Here is a 26822-nt window from a genome sequence, read left to right as displayed (position 1 = left end):
GATGCGATTCAGTAGCTTAGGAATGCAGAGAAGGAGGGCTGGACTGATAACTAGAAGCATAACATACTCTTGGCAGACTGGCAGGCAGAGCCAGGCCGGGCCGGGCACTGTGAAGCAGGAAGTAAGTGAAGGGTCAGGGATGCAGGTGGGGGCTGTATCGCTCCTCGGAGTGGGTTCAGAAAACTGGAGCTTGAATCTGGTGTCCGGGCCCTTTTGAGGCCTAGAAACGGGGACAATGCGATGAATTAACGTGCACACTGTAAAACGTGGCAACATAGGCCTAATACTCGTTGCTTTCACGAGAACTGGAAACTGGCATACTAGAGTTGGACACAACTATAATTGCGTCTTTAATCGATCATAGGGGGATACATGCATATCGATCATGCACATATAACATAGGATGGGGAACACGTAGGCACATATAACATGGCAAAATTTACTTTTCCACAGTCCCTAATACGAAAAAAAAACCACAATGTTGTCGACACGCCTATAGGTACACCCCTCTAGAAGGTGTTGGGTTCTGTAAAATTCCACATGGCATGGGTCCATCCTTGTCCGTTCAAACGTCCTTGGGTCCCAGGCTCTTCATCCTTTCAAGTTGCCTTCTTGATTTCCTGGTCTACTCCTCCATGTCTGAGTCTAGTATCCTAACTTTCATACACAATGGGCCCTTCTACTCTACTATCTGCTTGATGAGGCACCTGCAAAGGAATACATGCAAATAGCTCACAGTCTACAATAGTTGCAACATTTTCTAAAGGCCCTTTTATAAAACATTTCTACAGTTAAATGTTCAAGCAAGACATTTCCATACAGGCCTGCGCCATTTCCATAAACTAGGCCTCAGCTAAACTTTAGGCCTTACGTTTAAATGAGCAATTTTCTGTGTTCACTTAGGCCTTCAACCTTAACGACAAATGCATTTTCTCTATATTCGACTAATTATTGAGTACATAAAGCATGATCACATTTCAGTTAATCAATCTGAAGATACATTAGTAAATCAATTAAACACTCTTCTAAGTAGTAAAAGATTTCATTTCAAAGCAGCTCTAGATTGCAGCAAATATGAATTTGCACCTTGTAACGTTGGTTCTGCACATTCTCTGATACCAATTTGCTTGAGTACTTGTCATACATTGCGTCTAAACATGATTAAAAGTCCTCTATATATGCGGGTGCTAACTACTTGTACATATGCTTCACCCCTACAAATTTCACTTTAAATGGCGCTCTCTCACACATATTGTTTTATCCTTACATCCATCAGTTAATTTGCCCTTGCATCCATCCTTTCATCATTTTTACCCTTTCTTCTTGTCACAGTTTCTTCCTTATTTTCATATCCCTTCATTTCACTCTTCCTTCCAGCCCACTCTCTCTCTTTCTTTCCTTCTCTTCTCTTCATTTCTTAGTTGAAACTTGCTTGAACCTCTGTTATTGGTGTCCCGTATTTTTAAGAGCATTTGTCTGCAGAGCTGCAGACAGATAAGGCTGTGAGTGTCAACACCACCCCTGCTTAAGCTGCAAAAGCGGGGGGTTAATGAAGCCACTGGGGCAGCGCCTTTTTGTGAAATACAAAGCGACTGCTTCAGAGCCTCTCCATGTTTCACTTCACTGTGCAGGCGGCAATCCGCCTACACTTTAAAGAGGGGAGAGAGATCCTCTCGCAGGCGGGTGCAGTGATTGATTGCATCCACCTGAAAGGAGATGTCTATGGGAATCCAGGGGACCCCCTTGATCTCCTTCAGAAGGCTGCCTTTGTGAGGCTCACTGAAAGTAGGCACCTCATTGAGACATACTTTTAGTGCGCCTCCTAAAGGGCTCTTCGCTTTTGCGCCCCAGTCCATAATATGGCACGGGCGAAGAAGCAAAATGATCCCACAATTGCTTGGGGCCACGCTCCCTTGCAAATGAGGAGATGCGCTCTAATGATAGCACTGGTCTGACATGTGCATCAGCGCTATTTGTATTACAGAAGGGGCCGCACAAGTGCCTGCATCCCCTTCCTCAATACCAAAGAGCCCTGGGGGCGCACAAAGCAGGTGCACACTCCCTTTGCGCCTCCGGGGCACTTTCTATAATACGGCCCCTGGTAAAATCTGACATGCATGTTGCCACACTCATTAACATGGAACAACGAGAATTCAAGCACTTCACCCTCATCTCAGACAACGTCACTAGCTAACTTTCACTGTCCTGATCAAATTCAAAGCCTTTAGAGGATAGGCACTCTCACAGTGGCGGCTCCTCCTCATCACCCCTCTAGCCCAGAGCCAGCAGCTGAAAAATAAAACTATATTTTACTATTGTTTTAGTTTTTAGCTGCTGGCTCTGAGCCAGCGTGTGTAGGGAGGGGAGCGGCGGGCCATGGGAGGAGGAATGTTGTGCACTTCTAAGTGTGCATGTCTGTTTGGCCGGACACACAGATATGTGCACTTAGGTGTCTCTAACCCGGATGTAATTTACAGCTGGGTTAGAGAAAGGCACAGACTCCCTGTTCCTGAGTCGAGCATAAAACCAGCCAGTTAAGGCCAATCCCCACGCTGAACTGCAGCGTCTGGATTGGATGGGGTGTCTGTTGCCCCAGGGACTGCCGGGAGTAGCAGAACGGTGGAGCACCGAAGCGTGAGGCGGCCCCAGGAACAGGTAAAGTAAAATGTTTTTAATTAAACCCCCACCACACCCCCCAATCCCCGTTGGATGCTTCTGCTGCCCTGCCACCCGGCCACTCCATAGTGGCAATAGCCGCGACTGCATACTAGCCCTCTGAATCACCTCGCTGTTTACTAAAGACCTACAAACCACCTGAAGCTCCTACCAAACGAGGTCAGAGATAAAATATAGAAACCAGCTACCACTATCAAAGGCCCAAGACTCTGGCATGAAGTAATGCTCAGAATAAGATGCCTTCCGTTGTAACAACAATTCACGAAACAGTTCACTTCTTTTCTTTATTTGTGCTTCCAATCAGCTTACTCGACCTGATTGCTCCTTACCCTATGAATGATGTAGTCATCTGCCCCCACCCTCCCATCAGATCTCCTGTCCTTCCTGAGCAATGCAGATAACCTTGGCGGCACCCTGTGACCTTGCACTTGTATCAGATCCCTGCTGCTGTGGAAAGTGCTCACCTGCACCTTGGGCCAGGATAGCGCTGTATAAAAACACTGTGATTAATAAAATGAAAAAATAAAGGCACAGGCGAGACTGCAATGCGCTTATGATGGACATTCTTATTTACAAACAGTCAGTGAAAAATAATTTTTCAGCAGAAGACAACTGATCGGTCATTCTCTGAGTTTAAAGGGAAGTGACAAAGGAAAATATATTTCCACAGAAAGAGAAGTGAATGCCTGCTAGAGTGCCCCAGCAGAAGTTGTATATGCATTAAAAATAAATGAATTAATGCCCAGTTATTGATGAAGCGAGGATAAAGGTAATGATAATGACCTTGCAAAGTGAGTGAGCAAAAAGAAGGCAAGACTATGACACACTGTTAGGTAATGGTCTATAGCTTGGTCAAATGGCTGTAAAACATTAAAGTAAAAAACAGAAAACTAATGTGATACAGCTATGACCTAATTATAACATACTAAAGAGATCAAAAAATGATTCATATTGGAATTTATTATTGTCATACAAAACAGGGAAAAATTGTTAAAACTTGATATGATAATATTACTAAACAATTTTGTTTAAACATTATTTTTCCACATATAGAAGCAGATATACAAAACTAAAACACAGTACAAACTAAAACTGAGACACAAATGATGATGGCAAGGCGGTAGTGAGACTACGCGTGTTTCGGCGAGGTCGCCTTCATCAGGTCACCGTCTTACATACTGAAATCAAAACAATATAGGACATAGCTATTAATCATAAGTATCTAAACAGTTAATATTTCATCAAGGCTTATCAAAAAATGAAAAATTCATAAACATGAAATAATTAATTCAACAAATCTAAACATACAGCTCATAGATCTCCTACCCTTAATGTGCAAATAAAAATGTGACCACAACTTTTATATACATTATGTCTCTGCTTACCATGCACAAAACTCCAGAAGAAAAAGTTTATATACATCTACTATTGTGATCTATACATATTTACAGTGTAATAATGTACATAGCTATATTCATAATCGATCCAGAACTTTAGCTCCCTATAGTATATAATTTCACTCTTTAGTCAAACTCAAAAAGCGGTTAAAGATGAAAAATTAAGGCAAAAGGAAAGAGACAAAGAAAAAGGCACGAACTAATGATGTTCGTCTGAATTATATGTACATGTGCATATCACCTAAGGGCTTGAATATAAATGAAAATTACAGTTGGGTAATACCTAAATCAATCATAACTGCAATTCTGATAGGTGCTGCCTGTTAATGTCCAATCTCATAGTGGGTATTAAATGTTACCTGTAATTATATTGAAAAATCGTATTGTATGAAGAGATTGCTTCGGGCCTACAACGGACAGAGATGCCACGTATTTTGGCAATCAGGAACAAGGATACTGAAAATTTAAAAAAAATATATTAAGAACACAATATAGTTAAGGAAAAGGAAATATAAAAAGAAAAGGTGAAGGGTGAAACAAAAAAAGACCCAAACGCAAGTTAAAATTTCAAATTTAAACTCAACGATGACATAGCCCTAATATATGGTATACATTTTTTTTTAAAAGACTATGACACACTGCATAAGTCTTGCAGTGTTTTATGCTGTCACATTCTATACATGTTTGTACAACCAAAATGTATTTCTACAATGGAGTGGCTTTTTTTCTTTCTTTTTCTAATGGATTTTGTTGTTACTTTTAAATCAGCAATGATCTGATAAAATAAAAAAGCTGCTCGAATACGATTCTGTTTAGAAAAAAGAATTACAACGGATGTTATATTCTTTCAACTACTTTCATTGTTTCTAAAATGTGAAACTGGATATAGTATATGTCGAATGAATTGATAATTGCTAGTTTAAAGTAAAAAAAAATCACAAACCTTTGAGAAAAAAGGTAGGGCGCACTTAGGTAGCAAATCGTCAAAAATAGGAGGTTATACAAAAAAAATGCTTTATCAGTTAGTTGGTAGCCTTAAATCTCCTTAAATCCACATTTTTGTTTCTAAATTGAGCCCTTATTTCATCAGAATAGAGAACATCTGCGAACACCACGGCAGTGGGAAGCAAGTCCTATATAGATGCAATTACAATAAAAGATAATGAAATCCGGAATACTGTTTCTAGACAGTAAGTACATCTGTACCACGAAAGAAAACAAAGAGGTTGAAAACTATCTTTAAATATGTATCTTGTTGTCACTCTGTTCTAGCAGGCTGCTGACTGCTTATAAACATGAATCTATATTTACCTTGCCACTTGTTAGACACCTAAATCAAGCACATTAGCAAACTGGCATTGGTTTGCTATTGCAGTTGATTCCGTCAGACAGTAGGCCTGCTAGCAGATTGTAGCTTTACTTCACAATCATGAGCAGTATATTGTACCCAAGCAAATAATAAAGGTGTCTATATAAGCATTACAAATGGGGGTGGGGTCGCACACTACTCACACACCAGCGGGATCGCCCCTAAGGACTGTGGTAAGTGTAGTTCGTGTTCCGCGATGCATCTTCTTTCGATTCTCTGCTATCTTCGCCATCCCTGGACATGTGTTTCGGGGTATTTACCCCTCATCAGCAGGGATTAGGCCGTGTTCTGGGGTTGCCAGTGGCTGCCAAATATTGCCAGGTTTAGTACCACTCAGGCGCGCAGGTGCGGGGTCCCAGGCTCGTCAGCCAACTGCTCAAGGGAGCTTTAACATTACAAATGGGGGTGGGGTCGCACACTACTCACACACCAGCGGGATCGCCCCTAAGGACTGTGGTAAGTGTAGTTCGTGTTCCGCGATGCATCTTCTTTCGATTCTCTGCTATCTTCGCCATCCCTGGACATGTGTTTCGGGGTATTTACCCCTCATCAGCAGGGATTAGGCCGTGTTCTGGGGTTGCCAGTGGCTGCCAAATATTGCCAGGTTTAGTACCACTCAGGCGCGCAGGTGCGGGGTCCCAGGCTCATCAGCCAACTGCTCAAGGGAGCTTTAGCATTACAAATGGGGGTGGGGTCGCACACTACTCACACACCAGCGGGATCGCCCCTAAGGACTGTGGTAAGTGTAGTTCGTGTTCCGCGATGCATCTTCTTTCGATTCTCTGCTATCTTCGCCATCCCTGGACATGTGTTTCGGGGTATTTACCCCTCATCAGCAGGGATTAGGCCGTGTTCTGGGGTTGCCAGTGGCTGCCAAATATTGCCAGGTTTAGTACCACTCAGGCGCGCAGGTGCGGGGTCCCAGGCTCGTCAGCCAACTGCTCAAGGGAGCTTTAACATTACAAATGGGGGTGGGGTCGCACACTACTCACACACCAGCGGGATCGCCCCTAAGGACTGTGGTAAGTGTAGTTCGTGTTCCGCGATGCATCTTCTTTCGATTCTCTGCTATCTTCGCCATCCCTGGACATGTGTTTCGGGGTATTTACCCCTCATCAGCAGGGATTAGGCCGTGTTCTGGGGTTGCCAGTGGCTGCCAAATATTGCCAGGTTTAGTACCACTCAGGCGCGCAGGTGCGGGGTCCCAGGCTCGTCAGCCAACTGCTCAAGGGAGCTTTAACATTACAAATGGGGGTGGGGTCGCACACTACTCACACACCAGCGGGATCGCCCCTAAGGACTGTGGTAAGTGTAGTTCGTGTTCCGCGATGCATCTTCTTTCGATTCTCTGCTATCTTCGCCATCCCTGGACATGTGTTTCGGGGTATTTACCCCTCATCAGCAGGGATTAGGCCGTGTTCTGGGGTTGCCAGTGGCTGCCAAATATTGCCAGGTTTAGTACCACTCAGGCGCGCAGGTGCGGGGTCCCAGGCTCGTCAGCCAACTGCTCAAGGGAGCTTTAACATTACAAATGGGGGTGGGGTCGCACACTACTCACACACCAGCGGGATCGCCCCTAAGGACTGTGGTAAGTGTAGTTCGTGTTCCGCGATGCATCTTCTTTCGATTCTCTGCTATCTTCGCCATCCCTGGACATGTGTTTCGGGGTATTTACCCCTCATCAGCAGGGATTAGGCCGTGTTCTGGGGTTGCCAGTGGCTGCCAAATATTGCCAGGTTTAGTACCACTCAGGCGCGCAGGTGCGGGGTCCCAGGCTCGTCAGCCAACTGCTCAAGGGAGCTTTAACATTACAAATGGGGGTGGGGTCGCACACTACTCACACACCAGCGGGATCGCCCCTAAGGACTGTGGTAAGTGTAGTTCGTGTTCCGCAATGCATCTTCTTTCGATTCTCTGCTATCTTCGCCATCCCTGGACATGTGTTTCGGGGTATTTACCCCTCATCAGCAGGGATTAGGCCGTGTTCTGGGGTTGCCAGTGGCTGCCAAATATTGCCAGGTTTAGTACCACTCAGGCACGCAGGTGCGGGGTCCCAGGCTCGTCAGCCAACTGCTCAAGGGAGCTTTAACATTACAAATGGGGGTGGGGTCGCACACTACTCACACACCAGCGGGATCGCCCCTAAGGACTGTGGTAAGTGTAGTTCGTGTTCCGCGATGCATCTTCTTTCGATTCTCTGCTATCTTCGCCATCCCTGGACATGTGTTTCGGGGTATTTACCCCTCATCAGCAGGGATTAGGCCGTGTTCTGGGGTTGCCAGTGGCTGCCAAATATTGCCAGGTTTAGTACCACTCAGGCGCGCAGGTGCGGGGTCCCAGGCTCGTCAGCCAACTGCTCAAGGGAGCTTTAACATTACAAATGGGGGTGGGGTCGCACACTACTCACACACCAGCGGGATCGCCCCTAAGGACTGTGGTAAGTGTAGTTCGTGTTCCGCGATGCATCTTCTTTCGATTCTCTGCTATCTTCGCCATCCCTGGACATGTGTTTCGGGGTATTTACCCCTCATCAGCAGGGATTAGGCCGTGTTCTGGGGTTGCCAGTGGCTGCCAAATATTGCCAGGTTTAGTACCACTTAGGCGCGCAGGTGCGGGGTCCCAGGCTCGTCAGCCAACTGCTCAAGGGAGCTTTCACATTACAAATGGGGGTGGGGTCGCACACTACTCACACACCAGCGGGATCGCCCCTAAGGACTGTGGTAAGTGTAGTTTGTGTTCCGCGATGCATCTTCTTTCGATTCTCTGCTATCTTCGCCATCCCTGGACATGTGTTTCGGGGTATTTACCCCTCATCAGCAGGGATTAGGCCGTGTTCTGGGGTTGCCAGTGGCTGCCAAATATTGCCAGGTTTAGTACCACTCAGGCGCGCAGGTGCGGGGTCCCAGGCTCGTCAGCCAACTGCTCAGGGGAGCTTTAACATTACAAATGGGGGTGGGGTCGCACACTACTCACACACCAGCGGGATCACCCCTAAGGACTGTGGTAAGTGTAGTTCGTGTTCCGCGATGCATCTTCTTTCGATTCTCTGCTATCTTCGCCATCCCTGGACATGTGTTTCGGGGTATTTACCCCTCATCAGCAGGGATTAGGCCGTGTTCTGGGGTTGCCAGTGGCTGCCAAATATTGCCAGGTTTAGTACCACTCAGGCGCGCAGGTGCGGGGTCCCCGGCTCGTCAGCCAACTGCTCAAGGGAGCTTTAACATTACAAATGGGGGTGGGGTCGCACACTACTCACACACCAGCGGGATCGCCCCTAAGGACTGTGGTAAGTGTAGTTCGTGTTCCGCGATGCATCTTCTTTCGATTCTCTGCTATCTTCGCCATCCCTGGACATGTGTTTCGGGGTATTTACCCCTCATCAGCAGGGATTAGGCCGTGTTCTGGGGTTGCCAGTGGCTGCCAAATATTGCCAGGTTTAGTACCACTCAGGCGCGCAGGTGCGGGGTCCCAGGCTCGTCAGCCAACTGCTCAAGGGAGCTTTAACATTACAAATGGGGGTGGGGTCGCACACTACTCACACACCAGCGGGATCGCCAAAACTTATCAGTGTCTTTGCCAGTTTTCTTATGTTGCACTCCTATAATACATAACAATTTAACAATAACTAAGTACCCCATGAATGGCATTTCTAGTGCTGATCCGAGTATAGTAGGAGATTCGTGTGAGGGCCAGCTAGGTCGCAGACATTACAATGCAATTTGGACTTATGGGAATCGCAGCTAAACACAGGCATAACTATCAAGGAATATCGGCGTGACCACAAGGGACCCCTACACCGCCTCCAAACACCCCACATCAGTCCCCCCCCCTCACAGCCAGAATCCAAGGACGCAGAAGAAAACAACTCAGCGCTGGTGGCGTCCGAATCATCCTCCTCCAGTCCCTCCATGCACATTGTCCTCCAGGCGAGCAAGTCATCCTGGAGCATCTCATCTTTGCGAGTGCGTTGCATGTGTGTCTCCTCCGCTAAGGCCCATTCCCCTGCGTCCCTCAACCAGTGAGAAATCTCTGGCGCCCTCTGACCCATCCAAGTAATAGCCACCCGTCTCCTCGCCAGAACCAGTAAGAGTTGCAGAAGTTTATAAGATAGACCTTTCTTTTTTGGCTTAGGCACTAACGCCAGCAGACAGTTGAGTGGGTCCAGAAGAAGCCTAAGGTGTGTTGCCCGGGCAATGTACACTACCACCCATCGCCAAAAATCTTGAACTAAAGGACATTCCCACACCAAATGTAGGAAACCCGCTCTCTCCCCCACCCCACATCTAGGGTAATTATGACGTCTATCTGTCGATATACGATGAAGGGAGACAGGTGTCATGTAGGTGCGGTGGACAAAATTAAAGTGTATAAGTTTAAAACGCGCATTGCAGGAGACCTTGCGTGTCAACAGTCCAATCCGCCTTCGCTGGACAGGTTCCAGCTCCATCCCCAGATCCACCTCCCAAGCCACCCAGGCCGGTGCTAACGGGGGGGTCGAGTAAAGGAGGGAGATCAGGCGCTTACCTCTCCCACAGGATATAATGATGTCAAGGGTGTTAGTGAGCGGGGGCGCCTCTGGGAATTGGGGCCATGTCATCCTGGCCACCTCTCGAAGACCTCCGTAGTGTAGGTATTGGCCCTCGCCTAGGTCAAAGGACTCCACGGCACCCTCAAAGGACACAAAGGAGTCATTTGGGTAAAGATCCGCAAGGGTCTGACAACCGCCTGAGCGCCACCCCCGAAAGGACATATTTTCCTCCAGCTTGAGTATCGGGGCCAATATCCAAATTGGGAGCTCCCTATGGAACGGCGCGCGTCGTAGCACCTTCTCGACAAACCGCTGCCAAATGTTAGCTGTGTGTCGCACCACATATGGTAGAGTGCTGTCGGCGCCGCGACCTTGCATCAAGGCCTCCTGCAGGTCCTTATCATTGGCCGTACCAGCCAATAGTGGCAATTCCCAATTTTCGTCTTCGGCGAACCACCAGGTGGCCGGGAGAAGCTGGGCTGCATAGTAATACAGGTCAAACCTCGGGGCTTCGAGGCCACCTTCGTCCCAACACCTCGTCACAGTGTGTAACGTGACTCTGCTGCGCCCACCCGCCCAAAGTAGGGAGGTGAGGAGTGAGTTCAACGTGCGAAACACTCGGGGGGGTAACGGACATAGGGCGTTCTGCAACACATAGAGGACCCTAGGGAGGATCACCATTTTGGCAACTGCTAACCGCCCCATGAGAGAGAGAGGAAGTGTATTCCAAAAAGCAATAGATTTACTGAGGGCTGCAAGTATTTTGTCAACATTGTGAGTCAGGAGAGTCTCCTCAGAGGTGGCCACCTGAATGCCCAAGTATCGGAATGCCAGTCGCTCGTAACGGAGGCCCAAATAGTAGGGATCCGTATCCGGGTCTGGGACAGCATCCGTCAGCGGAAACACCAAAGACTTGTTGAGATTTATACGCAGTCCGGAGGCTGCGCCAAATCGGTCCAAAAGCCGCAACAAGGCGGGGAGGGCCTCCACTGGGGAAATCAAATAGAAAAGCGCATCATCGGCGTAGAGGGAGATTATGTTGGTAGTGTCACCCACTACTATACCCCAGTCCTGCAATTCAGTGCGGGCAGAAACGGCCAGAGGCTCAATCGCAAGAGCGAATAGGAGGGGGGAGAGGGGACAGCCCTGCCGGGTGCCCCTTCCCAATGACCACTCGTCGGAGCGGGCCGATCCCAGGCGCACCCTGGCTCGGGGCGCCCCGTAGAGCACCCGGATCCAGTCGCGAAATCCAGGTCCGAACTCCATTTTCTGGAGCACGTGCATTAGATAACCCCAGTGCACCGTATCAAAGGCTTTAGCCAAATCAACTGAGACCAACACGTGAGGACCCTCCCGTCCCCGCACCTCGTGCAATATGTGATTGAGGCGACGCAAATTCATCGCCGTGTTACGACCCGGGATAAATCCACACTGGTCGGAGTGGACGAGCCGAGTCATGAGTGGGGCAAGGCGAGTGGCTAGTAATTTAGTAAGGATTTTTGCATCCGTGTTTATCAGGGTGATAGGGCGATATGCTGCGGGGTCTGTTTTGTCACCGCCCGGCTTCAAGATCATACACACCTCTCCCTGATTCATAGTGGGTGGAAGGGTGCCAGCACGCAAAGCCTCATTGTAGACTTGTAAGAGGGGGGGGCCAGGACATGTCCGAAGGTATGATAAAACTCAGCCGGATATCCATCTCCGCCAGGGGTCTTGGCACGGGGGAGGGCGGCTATCGCCGCAGTAATCTCACCCAGTGTTAGCTTTACATCAAGTTCCTTCGCCTCAGCTTCCGGTAGGGTCTGAAGGCGGAGGTCTTCAAGATACGAGTGATAGATATCCTCCGATATCGAAGGGCCAGCCTCATATACGGTTTGCAGACGGCCTCGAAGGACTGCAAGAACATCAGTTTAAGAGTGGACCATAACGCCACTGGGGTTCAGCAGGGCTACTATCCGTTCAGGCGCGAACTCTCGACGAAGTATCCAGGCTAACAAGCGGCCAGACTTATCTCCTTCACGATGGAGACGTTGCCTGTATTGGCCCAGTGTAAATTTGTCAAGCCGTGTGAGTATGTCGTGTATCGACACCAGGGCATCTCTCTCCGCCTGCTGATCCAACGCGTCCGGATCTGATTGAGATTGGGTGCGTTGGAGCGCAGCTTCCGCAACTTGTAAGTCAGACAACAGTTGTTTCCTGACCCCGTATGACAGGCCCATACACGCGCCACGTACCACTGCCTTCAGTGCCTCCCACTTGGTAGAGTAGGGTAGGTCATCCCCCTCCCAGTTGAGGTCCAAGTAGTCTGACAGCGACGTCGCCACATGGTATCTGGCCACCTGATCCTGGAGCAGGTCGGCTGGCAGTCTCCACGCGCGCGGACATGCAGCGCGATCAGGCCACTGCGCCACGCATGTTACTGGGGCATGGTCTGACAGATATCGGGCCTGGTGAGTAACCGTCAATGTAAGAGAGGAGGTAAGGTTAGCCGCAAGAACTCGGTCTAGTCTACTATGCGTGCCGTGCGTCGGAGTGTAGCATGTGTAAAGCTTCTGAGCGGGGTGGCAGGTACGCCACACGTCTACTGCCCCGAGATTGTGCATCACATCCTGTAAGCGCGCCGTCATACAGGGCTTAGTGCCCGCTCTGGGCGGGTATCGGTCCAGCTCATGATGCAGTACGCAATTGAAATCTCCAAACCAGAGGAGGGGTGCGTCCAGACTCGGAGCCACAAGTTCCTGTATCTGAGAAAAGAAGGCCGGGTCATCAGTGTTCGGGGCATACGTGTTAAGGAGTAGGAGTTCTTTGTCGTCTAATCTGAGCCTCACTAATATGTACCTGCCTTCCACATCTGCATCTACATATTGAACAGCACAAGGAATCCCTGGGGCCACCCAAATGAGGACCCCCCTAGCATAGGTGGAGTAGGAGGAATGGAAAATCTAGCCCCTCCATTTCCTGGACAGCCGTTGTGCGCCGTCGTCGTCTAAATGGGTCTCCTGCAAACAAGCAATGGAGACCCCATGGCGCTTAAGGAAGGTGAGGACCCTGTGTCTCTTGGTGCACGTGCCCAAGCCACGCACATTCCACGTTAAAAACTTAAATCCCATGGCCAATGATTACGCCCATTCGGGCTACAGTGTAGGTGCGACCTGAACCGCCTCCACGTGGCCCCCACCACATGTAAATCTAAGGGTGCAGCTCTCAGGATGAGCTCCCCACAAATCGGAAACAATGTGCACATGATGCCAGTATCACCTTTGTCACGGACCCCACCCCACCCCCCAACAGCCCCAAAACACGGAACTTTTGCAAGAACACCCTCATCCCCCCCACCCACGAGCAAGAGGATAGCAACAAACAAAAACGCCACCCCGCCCTTCCCCTGCCAGTGCCAGGATGTGCACAGCCACCCCATACAACACACTCAACACACACTCACACACAACAAAGCAACCCCACCCACCTTCCCTCCCAGTCCCCCGAAAGACCTAATGAACTTAAGAAAAATACCCGGGCCTGTCTTCTCAACTTTGCCAGCAGTGTGGATACGATATCACTCAAAACTATAGTCACCCCTCCCCTCCTCCCCCCGTGGTTTAGGCCCCAAGGGCGCCAGTCCTCTGGCACTAGCCATTATTCGAAAAGGCCCCAACGACAAGGATGGGATGTGATAAGCCATCAAATTGTTAGTCAGTGTAGGGTCACACAGTTGAAGGTCGGCATTACAGAAGGCTCATCGAAGTCAAGGCACAAAATCATTCCAACCCCGATGCAGGTAGGGCTGTCTCCGGGACCACCGGAGCCGCAGAGTCTGTGTTCAGCGGAGTTCCCTGCAAAGTGTCCGGCACCAAAATCTCACCAGGAGCAGGAGCCCCAGCTGAGCTCGAGCTTGCCCTCGTCGGCGAGGCTTCCATATGAATAGCACCATCTGCCCCCACCGTGGGCCAAGCCTCAGGAGATCCACGGGACCCAGAACGGCAACCTCTTCTACCACGACGCCTCCTCTGTGGCCTGGTCCCCCAAGTATCACGTGAGCCCCCCCTTTCACCCGGGGGCAGGTCATCCCCTCTGATTTCAAGCCACTCCCTCACCTCTGCTGGCGTTTCAAAGAAATGCGCACGGCCCTGGGAAAGTACCTTGAGTTTGGCAGGATACAAAAGCATATACTGAAGCTTCATGTCACGGAGTTGTTGTTTAACTCCCAAGTAGGATTTCCTTTGTTCCTGTACCTGTTGGGTATAGTCAGGGTAAATTGACACGCGACTGTTCTCAATCATGTGGGGCCCCGTTTCTCTCGCTGCTCTGAGGATACAGTCGCGGTCTTTATAGTTCCGAATCTTTGCGATAAGGGCTCTAGGAGCCTCCCCCGGGCGCGGAGGGGGCACCAGGGCTCTGTGTGCCCGCTCCACTATGAAGACGCTGGACAATCCAGTCGGGCATAGATGTGTACGGATCCAAGTCTCTAGGAAGCGTTCAGGGTTCCCCGCCTCCAATCGTTCCGGTACACCCAGGACCCTTATGTTGCTCCGACGCGCTCTCCCTTCCGCATCCTCGGCGCGTCTTTCCAATGCACGGGTAGTGGAGGTGAGTTGGGCAAGTGATTTTTGCAGAGAGGCAACCTCCCCCTGCAGTTAAGTGATATTGCCCTCTGCGTCTGAAACCGTGTCCGCCACTTTGCGGAGGTCCGTCCGCAGAAGGTTAACATCTATAGAGACCGTCTCTATCTGACGTTCCAGGGCAGAGTGCGAACCCTGAATAGCCTTGAGGATTTCAGCTCTGGACGGTTCCGCAGGATCTTCACCCTTGCATTCAGATCCCGTCTGCCGCGTGATCCTTTGTGGCTGCAGGCGAGGGGTAGTGTACTGCACGATTGTATTAGGCTGGGAGGCCTTTGAACCACGATCTTTGCGGGCCGCCATAACGACTGGCACAAGTCTGTATGTTTCAAGGCGCGCACCCCAAGCCCCACCAGTCAGAGAGGACCCTCTGATCCAGCCTGGGTCCGGGACAGCAGATGCAGTGAGGTCACACCCGGGCACACAGGTAATGTAGCGCAGGCAGTGCCCAAGGCAGTCCAGACGATTCGGCAATTAAGGCAGGACGGGAACAGTGCGCATCCGTCTCCCCCCAACACTGGGAGCACAGTGGAGACCAGAATCCAGGATCCCTCAGAGGCAATTTGGACCAGCGCAAGCGGGACCGCGGGCTCCACCACCTCCTCACCTCGCGACTCCCCCCCTCTCCAGTTCAGCAGCAGGGCAGCTCCCAGGCCCCAAAGACCTGGGCAGGTAGAGACACAGGTGCACTCCGCCACAAGCGTTTGCAGCCCCACCGGAGGGCCGCCTAGTACAGTAGACAAAATGGCGGGCAAGTGGGGGAGGGGCACAGCCCAAATGTAGCTCCAGCAGCGTTGCTCCCCGTTTCCCTCCGAGGCGGCAGGGCGATTAAGGGCAAAACCGGGATGCAGTCCGCAGTCCAAGGGGAGGAGGGAAGCAAGCACTCAGCCGCCGCAGGGGACAGCGAAGAAGTCAGGCCCGGCCAAGCACCCAGCAACCCAGGATCTCTGCACTCACCACACGCCTCGAGCAGGAGCCAGGGCAACAGCACTCACTTCCTCCGCTGTTGGGTGCAGATTCTCCGAGGGCCAGGTAAACAGTCCCCGGTACCAGCAGTGTAGGGATCAGAGCTCGACCGCGGGAGAGCTATGCAAGATGGACGGCGTCTCCGTCCCGTCTCCATCTCCACCCCCTATCATCAGGGTCTCCGAGCCGCCGCTCTCCGCCTCTCCACCTTCTCCCTGGCAGCCACGGAGAAATCGCTGGTGCTCACCAGGGGCTCGCTCAGCTCGCCAGCCCTGGGTGGTCTGTCCGCGGTCCGGCTCCACAGCACAGGCCCAGACCGCGGCATCGCGTAAGTCAGCGCGCCATCGCCACTTCCAGCAGTATCCGCGTTGCCGCTCACGGAGGGATTCGGGACCTCCTCTTCGGCTCAGGGGTCTCAGACGGGTTAAATCACCTTCCGACACGCTTCTCTGTTATCGAGACAGCCCGGGCAGGAGTAATTCACAGGATCTTGTTGGTCTTCGGGACGGAGCTGCTGGAGCTCACGTCCTGTCGGCCATGCTGCTTGGCCACGCCCCCCATGGTTATTAATATTAAATTCAGGATTGGATTCTCAGACTTTGGAATGTACTTCTTTCATATGTATGAGTTAACCCACAGCTCATATTCCAGGCCCATAAGAAAAGACCAGCACCAGCTGGTTGAATAGAATCGTTTCAGGCTTGCAAGAGATTCACCTGTCAGTGGACTATCTGTACACTTCAGGCTCGTAGGTTTGGCAAGCACACTTTACTGGTAAAAACCTGACTGCCTCTGACTCTTTGAGACAGCAAAAACTGGTACTGCCAGTCCTGGATCAAAATTCTGGCAAACATCCAGGCAGATAAGGACACAACTCTCTCCAGTGCCCCCCTGCAGATGGGTAGATAAGTATTCTTTCCTCCTAAGGCAAGGCAAATTCTCTTCTGGGAGTGGCTCAAAGTGCTGCTTAAGAGGGGCGTGTTCAAGTTGGTGCCTGTGCAGGAGCTGCCTGGCAGTGCTCTGCCGCACTCATGGAGAGATAGGGGGAACTGAGGAGTTGCAGCAGCCTGGGTCCGCGACATGTCATGAAGAGGGGCACTGGTTGCTTACTTCCACTCTCACCGGAAGGGGAGGTCTGGGCCCCCAAGGGCTGAGATCATGTGGTGCTGGGGCATCATGATGGCAGCCACAGCTAAAGAAATTGAAGTGACGGGTCTACAGCGGAGGCAGAGGTGGAGACAGAAGCCCCACGAGTGGTGCGCCCCAGAGTACTGGAGTGGTTACGGGTACACCCTCAGGGAACTGGGTCGCTTATGGGCCCTGGATAATTGCTAGGTGCCGGGCAGAGAAGTGGAGACTGGTGGTGACTATAGCAGAGGGATGCCACTGATCGGTCCCCAGAGTGACCAGAGCCAGGCTATCTGTGTGGGGGGCCGTGGCCTACAGTGACAAAGACGTGCAGGACCTTGGTCAATGGGGGGGAGCGAGCGGCCAGCCTGCACCGGAGAAGAGGTTGGAGAAGGTGGCCGGATCCCAGCATGAGAGGAACCCCAGTGAGGCAGATTACGGCAGCACTCTCCTGACGGTGGCACATGTGAGATATCTAAGCATATGGACTGGCCCCAAGGGGACTGGTAGCCGGGGCAGGCGACCCCCGCTCATCTTCTTATCCACTGATGTGGTGACTGGGTCCATAAAGTGAGGTCACCAATATTTAGCAAAAGTAGACTGGCCTCCGGGCACACCAAATAGCAGACCAGCTAGCAACCTCAGAGGACATATCACCGTGGGATCATTCCTTGGCAATACTTAATCAGAGACTGTCGACTTTTATCAAGTAAGGAGCAGTACTATTGTCTCTCTCTGCCTGATGTATCCGGGGCAGAGGTGCGACGTACTGCTGATGTTCTGACGCCCAAGCACCTGGGAGGGGCAGGGCTGTTTACTAGCGAAGGGGACCACTCACATCCACTTGCGCACCCTCCTCCGGAGTCCCCAGGGGCGAGTAAAGTGAATTCCACATGAACAAAAAAGGATCCCGCAGTCAAAGATTCATTTGCTAAGAGCTCCTCCAAAAGGACCAAATCGACCAGGGAGCCTTGTTCGCCCACACGCTCCCCACCGAAGCCGGGCAAGGTTACACGCAGATTCATGGAAACCCTTTTTAGCACCCTGAGAGGCGACATAGTAACCCTCAAGATGGAAATGACTAAGGAAGTGAAGGACCTTCGGTGCGAGATGGGCGATCTGGAGCTACGAGTGGATTTGGTGGAAAATAAATCCTATTCCAGGGAGGAGGAGATGGAAGCATGTTGAGGTAAGATCCGTGAACTTAAAGATCGAAATGCTGACCTCAATTACTATTTTGAGGACTTAGAAAATACTGAGAGAACTCTTACTCATTCACTCACCTAAATCACACACATTCAATCATGGGGGATACAGTACCAATTGACAAAGAAGTGTGCCAGTACACAAGACAAATATTAGAAATGTTATGTATCAATTTATTAAAAGCATATAAAACAATTATAGCAAATTAAAACATTGTTAATCAGGCATAGTAAATTTATGTTCAAAATCAAAAAACATCACACTATAAATAAAAAAATGAACAGACTCAATAACAAAGACAATTAGACGATAGTACTATAAATACACTACACTTTGTCATAAAGGGACAATATCCATATGAGGTAAGGTTGTGGCTGGACCCTGATGTACAAAAGACAATCAATTTCTAGTGTGGCAGCCCACTGTGCGGATTATGGTTCTATTGCGTCAACGTGTTTCAATGGTATTATTTTGATTTAAACCATCTTTATCAAGACTAAAGGTATTACTTTCTGATGATATCTTAAAAAGTAGATAGATTGGGGTGGTTCATGCCAAGACTGGTGACCCCAGAACAATCAGGTTTTATCCCTGGGCACTCGTGTGAGGACAACACTAAATGCATAATCCACTTACTAGACAAAACCGTACAATCCCGGGTCCCCACACACTTCTCTCAATCGACGCTGAACAAGCATCCAATCATGCACACTGGCCTTTCTTGCAGCTAGTTTTAGAGGCTTTTGGCCTGGGGCCCCGGTTCCTTAAGTGGATATGGTTTGGTTACTCCGACTCGGTGGCGCCAGTTGACGTTAATGGCCCGTTAGCTCAATCCTTCCCTATATCTAGGGGAATACGACAAGGGTGCCCGCTCTCGCTACTCCTGTTCGCACTCTGTATGGAGCCGGTGGCAGAGCGTGTGCGGGGTCACCCCCTTATTGAATGGGTCTGAATGGGAGGCCAACCTCACAAGATAGTGTTGTATGCAGATGAAGTGCTGTAGGCCATTACTAAACCGCACCAATCACTGCCTCTCTACTAGAGGAACTGAGTTGTTTGGAGGGCCTCAGGTTTCAATATGAAAACCACACAAATCTCAAGTTGTCAATCTCACCATCTCGCAGGCCGACTAGGCCTCCCTGGCTAGGACATTCCCATTCAATTGGGCTACATGAGGAATTTCCTATTTGGGCATTCAATTGTTCTCAACCATAGAGAAAGCTGTGTCACACAATTACGCCGCTTTATTGAATATGTCATGCTCCCTAATTCAATCCTGGCATGGGGTTCCATCTTGGTTGGGATGAATAGCCGCCATCAAAATGTCCCTATTACCTAAGATCTGATATTATTACAGGCTATACCACTACAACCACCCCCATCCATGCTGCCTAAACTTCAACACTCCCTGGAGGCCTTCATTTGGGATAGTAAGCGTGCAAGAATGGCACACGACCGTACACACCTCCCAGTGGCCAAGGATGGGATTGGCATACTTCATCTACTGTGCAACTACCAGGCATCTCAGTTGTATTTTTGGGTGGAATGGCAACTTCCAAACTCAGAAAAACATTGGTGCTTCCTCGACCAGGTTGTGGCGGGAATTCATATTTGGAAGATTCCTTGGCTTCCATGAAGATACCGCCCACCGGGGGCATATATCTCTTCCATGGTTTGGGCCACAATGGGAGTATGGGATGGACTATGTGTCCCCAAGCAACTCTCTACCCCTATTTCACCCCTTACCCCAATCATAGGGAATGCAGATTTCCCCCCAGCACTACATGGAACAGCCTTCTCTCAGTGACAGGAGGCAAATTGCAAACGCATTGGAGATTTGTTCAATGTGGAGAGCTTGCTGGAATTTTCGTAGGTGCAACAGGATTTTGGGCTACCAGATTCTGAATATTGGTATTGTGTAGCAATATGACAATGGGTAACCCACCCGTCGATACGTCCACATGCTAACAGGCAACTCACCCCATTTGTACGTTGGCTCTTGTTGAGGCGGGATGACAGGCATCTGTCGTCAGACATTTATGCACCTTTAAGCACCTCACCGAGAGCCTTGCTTTCCCCGGCTAGGACATGGTGGGAGCGGGAATGCGAGCGCCAATTCTCGGACAAAGAATGGACTGACATTCTGCAGCTGGCAATGCACTTCGGCTGGTGGCGCCTCAGTCAGGGAGACCCTGCTGAAAATCGCCCATTACTTATATTATACACCTTCCCGGTTGGTTAAGTGGAAGAAGAGGAGTGACAATAAGTGCTGGAGGCACTCAGTCACTCGGACACTTTATCCCATTTATTGTGGCACTGCCCCAAACTACACCGATACTTGTCCGAGGTCCTTACCAACATTGTTAGTATGTTTAACACCGAGCTGCCCTATTTCCCCACCTATATTCTATTGTGATTACCCATTGCTTTAACGTACCCTCTACACTCAGCTAGCAGGAGGGCCATAACACTGGTACTCTGTGCTGCTGAGCAGGTCTTGCTGGAGCACGGACACCATACCCACACATGCAGACTGGACACACAGGCTTTGGGATTTGCTAGCCATGGAGAATTTGATAGCAGTAGCAGACCACACACTGCCCAAATTTGGATAAAGGTGAGTACTCTGCTTGAAATACTTATCTACCCCCTTAAGGGAGTTTCCACCTCACGGCAGGTACGGAGCCGGACTCATAAGAACTATACATGGAGGGGGGGACACTGGGATTATTAGAGATACCATATGAAAGAGCATGGAGTGGTTATTTGGTGTATATGCAAATTGTTTAAGTATGACAATAATGATGCTCAAATCATGTGGAGATCCACTAGACCGAACCTCCTACCACCCATTAACGATGATTAATACTGACATTAAAATATTTAGCAAAGTGTAGGCAACTAGGCTTAATGGGTTACTCCCTGCTCACAAAGATCACTGTGACTTCATGCCACAACTGTGCACACTTCTCAGTCTACACAGACTCAATCATATATTGCACACTGCTGACCAGATGGAGGAAAAGTGTGTCGCAGAGAGGGGCAAACACAATAAAGGCCGCAGGGAGGGACAAACACAATAAAGCAAAGGGAATTCTGTAGGAGGGAACCAATCGAAAAGATCGCAAATTAGAGTGACAATAAAAACAACCAATGGCATGCTGTGGGCGGCTTGTATGTCCACTGAATAGCAAACAATGAGTCTTGCTACATAGTGCTTGGTAAGCAAAACCTAAAAGCGAAAGTGAGGTGTACATTTGTGAATTAGTGGTGGGTTTTGGTGAGATGCCGGATGTGCATAAGGTGGCTATGTCAGCAAGGTCCAGCAGTGTTGGGATGAGGGAAAGATATTACTTAATGGACTCTAGCGGAGGAAGTCTGCATGAGGGCTAATAGGAAGGATCCAAATACATTGAAAGATCTACCGACTTGGTCAGAAATGGTGGACAGGTTCACAAATCCACAGCAGAATGGCCCCCCATCCTGATAGCCTTCTATTTCAGAGATAGAACTGAGATTTTAAAACCTGAGGGACAGGCAGGGTTGCAAACCCTCTGGGAGGGTTAAAGGGACGTAAGTGGGAACAAAGTCAGACTTGGCAGTGACTCAACAGATGCGGAATCCTGGAGGACGATAAGGGTTCAGGGGGCTTACGTGGCACGATGTAATATTGATGTTTTCACCTGGAAATAAAGGTGATATCTATAAGCTATGTAAAGCCATAGGTGGTTTTGATATCAATCACCCGAAATGAATGCCAAAATGCTAACAGCTTCTGAAAAAATCCCATGGAAGCGTTGTGGATGGTAAACAATTTGAGGCAGCTACTGGGCCACTTGGGACCTTTCATTGGTTACTAGTACAGCTGCAAATGGACTTGTATGTAATGTTCTACCAGTCATTTAAAGTTACTATTCAATAGGATCGACAGAAATGATCCAACAATCTGTGTTCCTTTGGCCAACACTTCAAGCATCAAGGTTCTCTTTATATTGCTCTTCCTTTACTTTTGCGACCGACATGAGCATCCTTGAGGTATCATAATAAAAAATTAAGAACCAATCTGTTTGTTTGTTGCTCTTCTATATATTCTGATTTAGTCAAGCACAGTAAGGACAACCCTATGTCACACTGGCAAAGCACTCCACCTCACCTGTCAAACAAAGCCAAATCGACAGTGACATGATCTCACGCAATTACTTGAACCCATTAGGGGCATATTACCAAGGGCCCGCGATACAATTATCGCCACCTTAACGTCTGTTTTTTTGGGCGCAAAGCAGCGGTAATTATATTGCATTAATTTCAAGGACACGCTAGCGCATGTTTCCTTGACTTAGCTCCCGTTTTTCACACGCCTCGCATCGGTAATGAGATGCAAAGTAGGCGTGGCTGTGAAAACAACATGGGAAAATATCGCGAAGGCAGCTTCGCGATATTAACAATGAGGTGTAGCGGTAAGTTAAATTGAGCTAACTCTGCCTTAACTTAGGAATTTAACATCTAAGGCATATCTAACATGGGAGGTGGATTGTGGGGCTAAGGCCACAGGGCCTATCATCAAGCTTTTTGCAGTTTTCCATGGAACATCGCTGGAAAACCGGCGATGTTCCATGGAATACCCGCTAGCGCTGGAATATTTATCGCCATAGCGCTAAGCATTGACAGTGCTAGCTTGGCGATATATTCCAGCGATAGCTGGCGATAATTAAAAGCGTGCTCAGCGATTATTATCGCTGGGGCTTGATAATATACCCCTTACTTTGTTTCCTGATGCCAAACCTCTAAGTTTGATTGGCGTATACCGCATGGACGATGGGAATAAAATATATATATTTTGTACAGTTTGACTCTAGCCAATAAAATATGTTACCTTTTCCTCACTTTAAAAGTGGAAGCGGCATATTATCAAGAACGGCGTTAAAATTATCGCCGCTTTAGCGACAGGAAACTGCCGCCAAAGCGGCGATAATGGGCTTGATAACATGCCCATGTGAATTCCCATAGAAGCCCAGGTTCTGTGAACCTGGGCTTCTATGGGAATTCCCAAGGGCATGTTATCAAGCCCATTATCGCCGCTTTAGCGGCAGTTTCCTGCCGCTAAAGCGCCGATAATTTTAACGCCTTTCTTGATAATATGGCCCCATATCTTAAGATTCTTGTACATCACCAGTTGTTTAATTATTACAGAGAAAATGTCTTTTACCAAGCTGAAAAGATGCATAAATGTAGTTTTGTACTTTGCTCTTTCACAAACATCTCCCATCTCATGCTGTTTCTGTTTCACTTCCTAGGTGGCCTGTACCTGCAGGGGTACACCGTGAGCGAGCAGTGCATCGGCTCCAAAGGACGCTGTGTGATTGAGGTCAAACCACCATCCGAAGAATTCAAAACCTTTTACCTCAGTGCGGAGAATGTGACTGAAAACAAGCGGTATGATTGGTCTTTCACATATACTGAACTTTTCAGAACTTGCACTATCACAGCAATCAAAAAATGCTTGTATGCTCCATTCCTTTATTTATTCACTCCATTGAAGGCTGATTGTTGGCTGCGAGAAGAGTGGATAGTATGGATATGTAGATCTAAGTACAGAATGTGTTTTTTGGTCTGGCTAGAGAGTGTTAGTTAGTTGCAATTTGTTGGACCTGGCCCTTTTTGCCTTCCTCTTGAATTTTTCTGACCCTCTTTTTGCTGGCTTTAGGACTCTGAGCACTTATCACTGCTAATCAGTGCTGAAGTGCATGTGTACAGGGCCTGTAAATCTAATGCTATTAGTGGGCCTGTAGCACTGCTTGCACCACCTACAGAAGTAGCTTTTCAAACTTGACTCAAGCCTACCACTGCAGAGCCTGCATGTGCAGTTTACTCCCACAGTGACTTGGCATTTAAAGTTACTTGCCGAGCCTGGAGCTCCCCTTTTACTACATATAGTTCACCCCTAAGGTAGGCCCTATGTAGTCCTATGGGCAGGGTGCTGTGTGCATAAAAGGTAGGGCATGTGCCTTTATTGTGTGGCATGCTGGTAGTAACAAACAGCCTATTTACTTTCTCACTGCTGTGAGGCCTACTCCTCTCATAGACTAGCATTGGGAATTCCCTTAAAAGTCTTTAAGTGGTAGTTTCTGATTTGAAAGGAGTAACGTTGCCATGTTTGGTATGTAAAGTGGGGATTTCTCTATGCTTAGGACTCATTGTGCTTTACAGCCTGACTCCAGTCCACTTCCAGGGCGGAGTGACAGCGAAGTTTGTACATACAGCCATCACACACAGAGGGTTGGGTGTAACAGGATTACATCTGAATACTGAATGGTATTCCCGGGCTGGGAGAGTGGGAGGAGGGACACACTTACATTTGTGTAGACTGTGTTCTGACCTCGCACAAAGGACACGTTAACCCGCTACTGTAGGCCTAGAGCCAGAGCTGGGTTGAAAGGGTATGTTGTGCACTTCTAAGGTACTTTTGAAGTTACCTCCACATCAAGGATATTTTGAGTATAGGTGCAGGGGCTGTGAACACATAATTTTAGACACTGCACGGGACTTGTAACCAGACACTGCTGGCTCAACATTCGGCACTTTGCCAGGAGGAACTGTGTGCTGCCCGGAGGAACCACAATTGGAACTACTAGCTTTGTTATGTAGACATGCTACTCGCTGGGGAAACTGCCACTCTAACCAAGGAAACTAGTGGCATATGTACAAGGAAATGTTGGACTGCGGAGCTGCGCCAAATTTGGCAGCGCCTTCCTCCAACATTTCCGAAATGCCGAGATGCACCATGCATAATGGTGTTGTTAGGACACGTACAACAATAAAACCTTTCTTTTATTGCACTCATTGTGATGTTTGACAGTTGCCTAGTTGGCAAAGTGATTTCGGATTCATGCCGTTTTGGTCTATGTTACAAGTACAATCTACATTATATTTTTTATTTAATCCTGTGTGGAGTCTCATTTGTGGTGTGTTTATTGTGTCACTGGTGTGTGAGTGTGTTGCACAAATGCTTTACACCTTGCCTCTGAGAAAAGCCTGGCTGCTCGGGCCAAGCTACCAGGAGGGTGAGCAGGGGTTTTCTTGGGTGTGTAACTCCCTTACCCTGACTAGAGTGATGGGTTATGCCCTGGCTTAGGTGCACACCCTAGCCAACCAGAAAAGCCATTTCTAACACAGTTCTAATGTGACTTGTACAGAGCTAGACTAGAAGAAGATCAGCTCTCTTTGTCATTTATAATGTTATCATTCAAACCAGCACATATTTATCAATCATTGGTTGAATGTAACTATCCATTCATGAGGCATGCCATTTCGTCATTGATATTGTATGCCACTGCATGCCAGGCATGCCATTCCGCCAAGATATGCTGCCATACCCACAAGTCCTTGATGGGCATAGCTCCCATGTACCTAAAGGACAATTTGCATTACTATTGTCCAGCTAGAACTTTCAGATATGGTGGTAAGACACTCCTGACCGTCCCCCGTATCTGCACTTCCAAATATGTTGGCAGAGCTTTTTCTTTCACTGCCGCCACAGCTTGGTATTAACTTTGGCTTCATCTCTGCTGCTGCTTTGACTTTGCCAAGTTCCAAAAGCTTTTGAAGACTTGGGTGTTCTAGGCTCTCTGTATGTGTTTCTGTGTTGACCGAGCATCGAGATATAACTTCGGGTATGAAGTGCAGCGCTTTATCAAGTGTAAATAACATGACACTGATATACAGCCATATTATTGGTGCAGCAGGCAGATGAATCCATATAGGCCTTCAAAACGAGAAATCGAGGAGATGTAATTGGAAAGAATGACCTTGCATGACAAACATGTTGCATCCATTTTTGAAGGAATCGGCCCTGCTGCTACACCAAGAGGAACCACCCAACTGCTGCAAAGGCTTTGCTAAGCTGAGTGGGAGGCCGTGCTCCATGTTGGGTTTGGTGGGTATTTGCACACTGTCTCCCCTCAGCTGCTTGTGGTGAAGTGGGTATGCAGATAGGCTAAGCCTCATGAAGAACTAGACTCTGGCACAGAGGAGGTTAAATACAAGTCTATCATGTCCAGTTGGTTCTCAAGTCCTTGCTACTCCCATGGTCATTTCTTTGGAGCATGACAGACTAGAGAAGTACTCAGAAAATGCCTGGGTTGCAAGGAAAGCCATGTTGAGGCAAAATCTGTTACTGCTGCTTGAGAGGAAACATTGTAAGGAGCAGGTGCATTTCTATTTGGTTTGTGCCTGCCAGAAACGACTTCCATAGCTGCCACTCATCAAATGCTCAAGGAACAAACATACTGCCAGGGTTCATGCTGGCACTTGTGTGGATTTAATAATGCTACACTTTTGTGAATCTAGCTTTCTGTTCTTATTCATATTTTCTTCTACATGTTCATTTTAACACTAGCTGTTCATCAATTCATGTACTCACTCATGCACTTATCCTTCCTTTATCCATCCATTCGTACATTCAACTAGCCATGCAACCACGAATTCTTCTGATAGTGCATTTGAGTCTGGTCCCTTTCTTACCCCCTGCAATAGACCTTTCTTGGGTTCCTGATAAACGAAATCAGTTAGGATCATTTTTGCAATTTACAATTACGGTGTACCCCATCTGGTCACACAGTGAAGCTAACAGTTAATAACTATAGATTTATTACAAGTTCAAAGCCAAAGTAATCTAAATAAATCTCAGAAACATAGTATAAAAATACAAAATTACCAACCGAAAACCAAATCGGCGCACAAAGTTTATCCTGAATAACAGAAAGCAAATGAGGAATTCTGTAGCTACAGAACAAAGAATAAGAAAAACAGTTTGAACAGATTCAAAGTTTCGATCCTCCTGCCTATGATGAATAAGGAGATATTAATTTTAACTAATCTACACTAATTAATGCTAGATGAGAAAGCCCTAATTAGAATCCTAATTAGATCCAATA

General features: G+C 48.5%; 1 protein-coding gene across 1 annotated transcript in view; it reads left to right on the top strand.

Annotated features, from left to right (window-relative positions):
- LOC144819485 (uncharacterized) overlaps positions 1-26822 on the top strand; it is a 646675-nt gene that overhangs the window by 607773 nt on the left and 12080 nt on the right. The window contains exon 12 of the mRNA XM_078677349.1: positions 23184-23322. Within this exon, the coding sequence (XP_078533475.1) occupies positions 23184-23322 (139 nt within the window). The remainder of the gene's footprint in view (positions 1-23183; positions 23323-26822) is intronic.

This window comes from Lissotriton helveticus, chromosome 2_1 (assembly GCF_964261635.1).
Source record: "Lissotriton helveticus chromosome 2_1, aLisHel1.1, whole genome shotgun sequence".
NCBI lineage: Eukaryota > Metazoa > Chordata > Amphibia > Caudata > Salamandridae > Lissotriton > Lissotriton helveticus.
Note: the sequence above shows the minus strand (reverse complement) of the source record. Positions and strands in the feature narration are given on the sequence as shown.